Here is a 10,111-nt window from a genome sequence, read left to right as displayed (position 1 = left end):
TACTTTGCAGCGCATACGCGACTAAGCCAGAAAATAAATCTACTTACAATGTCGAATTTGTAAGAAAAACCATGAAAACTCACGACTTCAAAAATAAAGAAAAAAAAGGAGATTAATAACGTAACAATTACCCTGTAGCTTGACAAAAGCTGGGTATAACAGGAAGCAGCAAAGCACGATCTGACGTGGTGAGGGAATCCGCGGGAAAAGCTGGAGATGGGGTTGTAGATTGCGGGATCTGCCGTGGTTCCACTCAACGCTCCGTAACTCGCCGTAACTAAATGGAGTGGGAAGAACGTTAGTTTCTACGAGACACCTTAGAACGTCCCACTAGGTACACATTCTGGTTGCTTCAGTAGCCTTTTGATTAGCTTCACTTGAATAGGCTGGTGAAGACACCTCATCATTCTTTGACCGCTCGCACGTCGATGCGGCGCGTGCGCAATGGTGCCGCGTTTCAAGTGATTTTGTAGGAAAGAACGCCGCCTTCCACACCGTTTTTTTCACGGCGTTTATCGAAAGATGACCGCTTCAAATTCGTGGTATGCTTCCTTTAATTCATTTATTGTAGAAGAAGGAGAAAAATCTTTCTTTTCTCCAACAGCTGTTTAATAAGTTTCCATTTGTGTTTGTAAATAAGTAAGTAAAGTAGTGTGTTTGCAAATAAGTAGTAAGTAAACCATGAATTTATTGTTGTAATTGTAAACATTTCTCCAATGTTTGACGGAGTTGCATATTTATGTATTTAAAGAAGTTTTTTCTATAAAGTATACATGCATCAGCTATGCACAAATTATAGCCGTTCAGTCTGAAATTATCAGAAAAAAAAGTCTGATAGACCATTTAAGGTGTTCAGTTAGAATTCAGAGGATTTGATGAGAGAAATATGTTCCTCGCCAAAAAAAGATGTACGATCTCATATTCAAAAATAAAGCATAAAGTGGGGGTTAAAACATAAACAACAATTCTAATGAATACATTAAATTTAAAAGAAATATTTTCCATCTAAAAAAACCTCCCCCCGTCGACTCTCTACTTAATTCATATGCATTCAGAAGAAATTTTAAAAAATTCGCTCAGATACATACATTTTTCACATTCTCCATTAAGCAATGAATTACTCTCATTTTCCTATTAGGATGCACATCTCTAAGCTCTGATTTGCGCAATTTACTGGCAGACGCTTAAGCGTTTTCCTCCCAGTCTCAGATTTCCATCGATGTTTTTCAACGTTGAGGACAAAAATCCCTATGTTCCTTCACTTCCCCATCTATTTTATGCCTATTCCTGGTTACGGGAACAATTCGTCGACGAATGGCCGTGCAAATTTTCGACTGCTCGATGAGCGCATTAACGTAATGGATAACAAGCGTTTTTCCATCACAGTCATTCGTCTTATCCGACATCTCCGGATCATTGACATTTCCCAAATCCGTAGCTGAGATTAGTGTGTCGAGCAGAGCCGAGAAGACAACGCGGTGCTTTGTCGCCGTGCACGCGGTGCCAGCAGCCATGACACATCTGCCTCCTCGTCGTCGTCCTCACTCCCCCATATCTCTTAATCTTCGCGCTAAGTGGCCACTTTATCGGTTTTTTGAACTTTATACTTGGTCAGTCTGTCCGCTAGTCTTTCTTTCCTGCGCATGGATTATGTGGATTAGGTGACTGGTGAGCCCAATTTTTTATTCGAAGTTTCAGCTCATCGTTATGTATGTACACGGCTCACGGTGGCTTTCTAACGTTTCACTGAAAACTTCGGGGAAATACTTTCAACAAAAGTTACAATATGTTCTCTGCAGTCACAAGTGACTCACGAACAAAGGAACTCACTGTGCAGTGTGTTAACAAAAAGAGAAGAAAGACAATAAAGAATAACTGCCGCTAGATCTAAAATAAACGTACTTAAAGTGTTGAAGTTGCGGCACAAAGCAATTAAGTCCCGTAACTTCAAAAAAAAAGAATTTTACATTCTACATTTACACTATTACGGAGAAATGTCAATATTTATTAACTTATTTGAAAGTATCTATAACTGTGTAGTGGACATTATTCTTGTCTATATCCGACTATCAAACAATTTCTCTATAGATTATTTATTAATTTTGTAATATATATTTATTACGTTGTTTAGTTATTATTACTACCTGTCCCTTCTTTCTAACAAAGAAAAATATCTGCTTTGCGCTGAACTTAACGGGATTTCCATCCTTTACTCCATAACGTAAAGTAAAATGTCATTCTAATGTAGAAACAGAAACTGCAGCGTAGAAATGGCTAAGTCAGTGTGTGGATATCCATTACGCACAGCATTACTGATGGACGTCCAGCAAAAAACACTTCTCAGGGAGTGCTTCCTGCTGGGCACCACGCAGCCATCCCGATCACCTCCCTAAACACCCATTACTTTTTTACAGAATAGATAAGCTCACAATGTTTCAAATCATGTTGTATGTAAATACTGCCTAACGCTGTTTAGTTTCCTTCTAATTTTTTAATGACATTTTAAGGATTTAAATTATTTCATTTTTTACGTCATTTTTCACATTTGTAGATCTAGGTACGTTCAAAATAGGCCCAGAATCTGCCTAGGTTTATCACGAAGAATTCTTTAAAAAAAAACTGCCTGTATCCCCATCTATTTCGTTTCAGGAACCCTGATTTTTAATGAAATGTGATGAAGTCTCCTGAAGTCCTTACATGAATCGCAAAAAAATTGAGATGTTGCAGTAGATGACGTACGTCATTAAGAAATTCAATTCAAACTATTCGATACTGAAATTCTTTTGGTCAAAGTTATATGCAGCACTCTTGGCGCTAGCTGGCATCCTTGTTAACACTATCAGTTTTCCTCAATTTCTATAGAACGATATTCTATGTATTTCCTTAGCAACACATAATCCGCCCTTTATCGTATATCACTATGACAAATGGCGAGAAAATCCAAGAATTTATTATGGCATCTGGGAATTGCTGATGGCTGAGCCAGCTGATACTAGCAATGGGAAATTTTTGGGCGACCAAATCTAGGCCTATTTCCAACATAAGGAGCTGCTTTTTGTTCCTCAAACCACCGCTCAGATATTCAGGATTTTTTGGAAACTTTTCAGATACCCTGGAGCTTTTTTATTCCTCCGTTTCTTTTTTCCTGCAAATAATATCTTTTGGAAAGTCTAATGTTGACCATTTGCTTAGAGAAGAACGATCTTATTTCATGAAAACGTGGCCGACACGGTCATTTTCTATTGCTAGAGCACTAGCAGTGAAAGTCTTGCTTTGACTCGGATACAGTAACACATTTTCTCTCCTTTAATGCATCTCCCTCTTATACAAATGAATAAGTAGATAAATAGTCAACTCATTGAACATAAAACAGAAATGATCTGTGATGGAACTCCTATCCAGATAGCTATTGTTCTACTGAAAATCTAGTTGGCTAGGCTGGCTTAATCCATCTAATCTCCCGTACGGAAATGGATGGGATTAGGCTTCATAAGCACGATGAGGAACATCGGCGATAAGGAGAACAGCATGAATAGGAGAAGTCACTAGTGTTTTTAGAGGGAGGAACGCCACAATGTGGATTATTTGAAACGAACTGAGAGCTTAGTTATCCTATGAAATATTTATTTGAATCGCGTATGCCACATTTTTTAGAGTACCCCACTCTCGTTGCTTCTAAAACTTATGCATGTGTTCAGATGATCAGAAAAAAATTAAGGAAAGAAGGACGTTGTGAAATTCCGAAAAAAGAAGGCTTAGAAGTAATAAATAAATTCAGAACTATGGATTTGAAGGAGTAGGAAGAAAACAACGTCTTCAACACTTCTGAATATTCCTGCCTTACTATGACCATCCTTAAATTCTCATTAGTTTGTTCGCGTGGATATAATTTTCTTTCACAACGCAAATCCGTCATCAAATTGCTCCTGTCCTTGTTTTGACTCTTCGACTCCCTATCATTTTCACAATTATTCTTGGCGTACATCAAATGAAGACGCAGAGATGTCTAGGATTTATGAGTATTATAAAGAATTACCGGTGTAATTTTTCACTAAAAGACAATTGCGCACCGTGATCCTGCACATCAGGAGCAATCAGGTAGATAATTTATTCTTCGGGGTCTTTTGAAGTCATCCTTATTTAACTTCGACGTTTCTGCGTCATACATCATTGTTTCACGCTTTCCTTGAACGTCAGTAGCAAATAGGTTTCAAAACAAGAGAGGAAAAAGCGAAAATAAGAAAAAGAAGCTACACAATCTCTGAAAAACTGATTGCTTTGATATGCTCAGTCCTAGCTTTCCTCTGGTCCTTTTTCACTCACATCAGACCTGAGAGGTAGGCGGAGCTAGCAGCTGAGAATATAACAACCTCATACCGTTCTTCACGAATCTTTTCTTCCATTTCAAATCATTTATTACCTCGGAACTCTCAGCGTTTCCGGGAAAAGCATATTTTTTGCGAGAACTATTAGTTCAGCCATTCCAAGCAGATCCTTTGAGTTTACCGCCGCCGCCGTTTGGCAAGTGCACCTCTGCGACAAAATCATCCAGCGCTCTATTCAGGTGAGCCACTTATTCCATGAAAGCCCCGCTGCCAGGGTTATCCAAATGTGCTGAGTACGCCTATTTGGACATTGCGGTGGCGGCTTCAGCCAGTCAGCCGACCACCGCCGCCCCTGGAGAGCAGTCCAGCGATTCGTCATATCGGTCGCCTTTTCCCAATTGTCGCACACAAGAGTCTCATGAAAAATGTTCATCTCATCGAGACACTCAAAACTCTTCTTCATTCTTATTTTTCAGTTCTGTAACTGAAAAACATCGCTGCAATATGACGCCGTATTCTGTTTCCTCATATCCGAAGAAGGATAGCCAACTTTTGGCTGGAACTCATTTCAATTTTATTTTCTGTACGCCGCAGTAGTATTTCGTGGAAATTTTCCGCTAAGTAACTCTCGTTATGCATAGTGCAAATATGTGCAGTCCCTTTTATGATGTGATTTCTCTTCATTTAAATTTTAAATCACTAACGAAAAAAAAGGAAGCTCATCATAGCTTTCTATGTTTGTCATTCTGGTCAAAATCAGTAAAAGACGGGTGGAAAACAACGGAAAACACGGGGTTCTGGATAGATCTTCCAACTTTCTCGTTATAGAAATGTGTATTCGATGACATGATTGTATTTAACTTGTCCCACAAAATTACTGTATAGATCACTGCTGACATATGCGTAGACCACATAACCTTGTAATTGCCTGTGTTTTCCAAGGATTATTCTTCTGGTAATGTGTTTGTACACCTTCTCAAATTAACGTTATCTATAATTTTCTTAGTTCTACCCTCCAATATTGTGTAAGTTTTTCAAGCCGGTACAGCATATTCGAAGAAGTCCCTTGCTTTCTCCTTCCTTGCGTGTGTCACTCAGACGACCACTTCCACTTTTCAGAGTGAATTGGGATTCGACCTGTACTCTTGTGTTCGAAAATCGGCTCCATTCGGCTTGGTCACGTGAAGACTGTTCGAGCATGTTCTTAAAAAAATGCTCTAGCCGAAATACATCGACGAGGAAAATATTCCTACCTTAACAGTGATCATATACGAGCGTAGTTTGCGTTAATAAGATAGAGATTGTAAACCAATCAATAAAATCAATGGTTAGTCGATGAAATTCAAGCGTGAATCAGAAATTAATAAAAATCTTGTACAGCGATTCTGATGTCCTTGACAATACTTAGTTACTTAGTTACTTAGAGGGCCCGTCTTCACTGGACGTGCAGGCCCCATCATCTCTTCCACTCGTTTCCTTCCCTCGCCATTGTCATCCCAGATGTTCTCAAGTTTAGTGAGTGTCGTTGACGAGGTTCTTGAGCCGTATCCAGCTGAGTTCTCAGCTGGTTCATCCGTGTAGCGGACACGTCACCCCATTGGCGGTCTCCCTCGAGGGCGTTTAGCATCTCTTGGGATCCACTCTAGCGTTCTTTTAGTCCAATCGTCGTCGATTCTTCTCATACTGTGAGCGGCCTATCTATGCTTTGCTTTCGATATATATTCTGCTGGATCGCGAAGACGGGACATTCCTCTTAAGTCGGAGGTGCGAAGGCCAGCTAGGTGTTGTGTGCGCCTATTAAACTTCAGAAGACATCTCTCAAGGGCTTTGTGGGTCGTAAATAACTTCCTAGAGGTGGCAGCGGTGTCTGCCCACGTCTCCGCTGCGCAACAGAGCGCTGGAAGAACTGTCGAGTCGAACAGATGGGCACGAAGATCTTGGTTCGCCAGTTGGTCCGTAACTTTCCTGACGAGTGCGAATGCTGCCCATGGTGCTCTCATTCTTCTATTCAGTTCTTCCTTCAAGTCGTTTTCCATGTTCATAGAACGTCTGAGGTATACGTATGACGAAGTTTCCACGATTAGGGAGCCTTCGCATTGTACTCCTCTATCCTCGCAGTAGGCGTTCTTCATGAACTGTGTCTTCTTTCTGTTTATTCGCAGCCCTATTTTCTTCCCTGCTTCGTTCAATTCGTTGAGCATAGTTTCTGCTTCATTGGTACTGCTCGAAAAACGATGTCGTCCGCGAAACGAATGTTCGAAAGAAATCTTCCATCAACACGTATCCCTCTTTCTTCACAAGGTAGTGATTTCATTATCCATTGCAATGCAGCCGTGAACAGCTTCGGCGATATAGTATCGCTTTGTCGTACCACCTTTTTAATGGTATGGTGAGGGAGCGGTGGAAAAGCTGTATCTTAGTGATGCATCGATCGTGGCAATCAGCTAATGTCCTCACATACGACGCGTCCACTCCTTGATCGACCAGCGCCGACAGTACTGCATTCGTTTCTACGCAGTCGAAGGCTTTCTCACAGTCGACGAAGGTTAGAACAAGGGGCAGGCGGTATTCCCGGCAAACCTCTATGACCCTCGGCACGGTCTAGATGTGGTCCAAGCAGCTGAACCCCTGACGGAATCCAGCTTGTTCTTGAGACTGGGCTTCGTCCTAGATATGCGCGTGAGAATGATCTTGGTGAAGACTTTGTATAACACGCTCAGCAAGCATATCGGACGGTAGTTCCGAAGGTCCTCTCTGTCACCTTTCTTATGGATGATAACGGTTCGCGAGGTCTTCCACTGGTCTGGGATCCTTTCTTTCTGAAGATAGGATGTCATGTGCGCATCTAAGATTACATGAAGCGGATGGGCACCAGCCCGAAGAAAGTTTGCTGATATAAAATCAGGTCCGGGGGCTGTGCCAGGTTTCATGCTCTTGATAGCGACTCGTACTTCCGAAGGAAGAATCCGTGGTGGAGCTTCGCCAGTGGGGATGATTAGGCTTGACACAGGAGTTGATGGACGGAAAAGGTTCGAGTGGAACCTCTCCGTAATGATTTCCATCTTACGACGAGAACACGTGCGAGTCCCGTCTTCGCTCAGCAAGGCTGCTAGCGGAATATTATATTCGCGGAGATCTCTGCGGCACTTCTTTAGACTCGTTCTTCTTTGTGCTGCTTCTAGAATCTTCTTCTGCCTGTACTTCAAAAGATCCTCCTGCAGCGCTTTTCTGCAGCTAGTGTTTGCTACTAAGCGCTCAATGTGCGATGCATTCGGATCCAGCCTCAAAGCCCTTCTTCTTCCCAACAATTCTTTGGTGGTCTTCGAAATTCGATCCAAGTTTGTCGTGCGCGGCTTCGAGGCACGTTCAGCGCAGGCTCGTAATCCTCTGAGGAGCATCTCGTAGTCCACGTTTGGGTCTTCCTCGATGTGCCAGTCACTTTGGAACAAGGAGTCCTCGAGTACGCAATCGTCGTAGACGACTTCTTTTCTCCTTCGTTGCCGATAGCAGATGTTCTTTTCCATCGTGTGGCTAAGACGTATTTTCGCACGAAGGAGATGGTGATCAGAACCACTACAAAAGGATGGTACTACTGAGACATCAAGTAGACACCACCTCCGGTTGGTGAGTATGTGGTCGATCTCCGCATGAGTCGCGCCATTGGGTTTTTCGATTCCCATGTCCACCGACAATGATCTTTTTTCATGAAAACAGAGTTCCCATGAAAGAGGCGAGCGGCGGACAACAGCCCGGAGAGACGAACATTTTCATTCCGGTCCCCTAGTCCAAATCTCCCAATCCTGTATTCCTCTTCTGTGGCCTTTCCTAGTTTTGCGTTGAAGTCTCCGACAACGAATTTGTAGAAGGACTTCTCCTTGCGGACTACTTCATCCAGCTCCTCGTAAGACGCGTCCAATTCGGACAGGATCTCGTGAGAATCGACAAGATGGACGATGGGTGCACAACAAAACCAACACCGCCTACATTTCGCGATGGAACCTTCTCTCCACGAATGACGAGTGTACCGTCATTCATCTGTCGTACGTCGCTCCTTCTGCACTTGGTCTCCTGCAGAGCAATCACGTGAAATTTGATACGCTTTGCAGCTCCGAGAAGGGCATGCAGGTCAGCGTCTGTGGAAACTGTTCTCGCGTTGTAAGTACACAGTCTGAGACAGTCTCCATGGCGAGTGCGTGCGTGTGTCGCCTTGGTCCAGAATCAATGACGTCCTGAGCAACTTGAGATTTGATCGCCTCTCACCGGTCGCCATACCGTCCGACGTCTGAGACGGCAGGGCCCAGTGTGCAGGGTACTGAGGCAGTGAATATGCTGGAGTGGCAAAGAGACTTTTCCCCAAACTAAGCAGCCATGCCACGACGAGCTTAGCTTTCACCACAGGTCGTCGCCCAAATTATATGGATCAGAAAACCAACTTGCGACATTTTGCCGAGACGGTGGTGAATCTTAGCAATGGTTTACTCTTAGCTAGGCTCCCGATTCCGAGAAGTCGGAATGTCGGATGTGTCGAACTCCTTCTCAACTTGGGAGACCCTGCCGGAGGACGAACCTCCGCTGTGCATCGCAGTTCGACGCCCAGTCACCTCCACGCCACTATGAGGCGGTAAACCGTTGTGGACTCAAATAAGCAATAGAAGTTGTTCCACCTCCGAAAACGAGGACACACTGTTGATTTTCCTCGTTCTATTGCTCGTGATGAGTTGCATCGTTGCGGAGACGTGATCACACAAGGTTGTTTCACACGTGTTATTTTATTTTGATTACTAGGGTGATTGGATAGGATCACACTCATATTCGTGAGCTACAATCAGTGCCATCTATCCGATGGTGCAGAATCCATATATCGTCAATTCCCTCAACTCCTCGAACACTTCGTCCAATTGGAATGTGTTTAGTAATAGTGAGTAACCAACACTTCAAGAGAGCAAATTTCCACTGTACATTCAGAATTGTTAATCGTGCTCAGCGCCCGTGCAGAATAAGCATGTTTGTCATTTCTCCAGGTTATTTGCTTTTTACATGTGCGTTAGGAAAGTCTGAATGCATAATGTTGACGTTTGCACGAAAAAAACCGAACCTGAACTACTGCTTGATTTATTTGCAGCATTTTTTACAAACGACGCACAGCAGATGCTGCGGACATCAAGGAACACTGACTGGCATCCCCAAGGTCGGCGCTGAATATCGATCGATTGAGAGCAGCATCACTGCTGGAGCGCACGCTCCTTCTGCGCAACACCTCTCCTGCCTTGCTCCGATCGTAAGCGCATCGCAGTCATTCAAATGGACATATTCAGCATCGACCGTACTTCTTCTTTGACCACTCAATAATCAACATTAGAATGCGGCAGTCGACAATATCTGTTAGAAAAAAAGAAATGAAAGTTGTCTGATCTCTCCCATCGTTGCAGCCCACTTCGCAAACCTCCCATTTTCCCGAAGGATCAGAAATACTCCTTAAAAACATCCTGGAAAAGTTACCAGATGTGTTAACTCATCCGAAAATTTCACCTATAAGAACACCGCAAACTTCTTGGGTACTTTCTCAAATACCGACTTTGGTATGCACAGTGGATTTTTGTCGAATGCCATATTCTTACTTCTTTCGGGAAATTGCCATAGCACTGTAGCAGGTCCACGAGAGCTAATTAAATATTACATGACTTGTTTATTTATGCTGAAAATATGTAGGATAATCTGGAAAATTACATTATGTATAGCAAACCATGCAACAACATGTAATGGACACGGCTAGAACACTGAGTTGG

At 42.8% G+C, this 10,111-nt stretch overlaps 3 protein-coding genes across 3 annotated transcripts; all 3 read right to left on the bottom strand.

Moving 5' to 3' along the window:
- Positions 1–1,226: 1,226 nt before the first annotated feature.
- On the bottom strand, positions 1,227–1,514 carry RB195_014018 (uncharacterized protein; the record flags this gene model as incomplete). Its single annotated transcript, XM_064204100.1, has 1 exon — positions 1,227–1,514. The coding sequence occupies one exon, from the start codon at positions 1,512–1,514 to the stop codon at positions 1,227–1,229; it is 288 nt and encodes a 95-aa protein (XP_064059981.1).
- Positions 1,515–6,019: 4,505 nt separating this feature from the next.
- RB195_014017 (uncharacterized protein) lies at positions 6,020–6,526 on the bottom strand (the record flags this gene model as incomplete). Its single annotated transcript, XM_064204099.1, has 1 exon — positions 6,020–6,526. One exon carries the CDS (start codon positions 6,524–6,526, stop codon positions 6,020–6,022), a length of 507 nt encoding a protein of 168 aa, XP_064059980.1.
- Positions 6,527–6,907: 381 nt separating this feature from the next.
- Positions 6,908–7,849, bottom strand: RB195_014016 (uncharacterized protein; the record flags this gene model as incomplete). Its single annotated transcript, XM_064204098.1, has 1 exon — positions 6,908–7,849. The coding sequence occupies one exon, from the start codon at positions 7,847–7,849 to the stop codon at positions 6,908–6,910; it is 942 nt and encodes a 313-aa protein (XP_064059979.1).
- Between the last annotated feature and the right edge of the window lie 2,262 nt (positions 7,850–10,111).

Source organism: Necator americanus, chromosome V (genome assembly GCF_031761385.1).
Source record: "Necator americanus strain Aroian chromosome V, whole genome shotgun sequence".
Lineage (NCBI taxonomy): Eukaryota > Metazoa > Nematoda > Chromadorea > Rhabditida > Ancylostomatidae > Necator > Necator americanus.
Note: the sequence above shows the minus strand (reverse complement) of the source record. Positions and strands in the feature narration are given on the sequence as shown.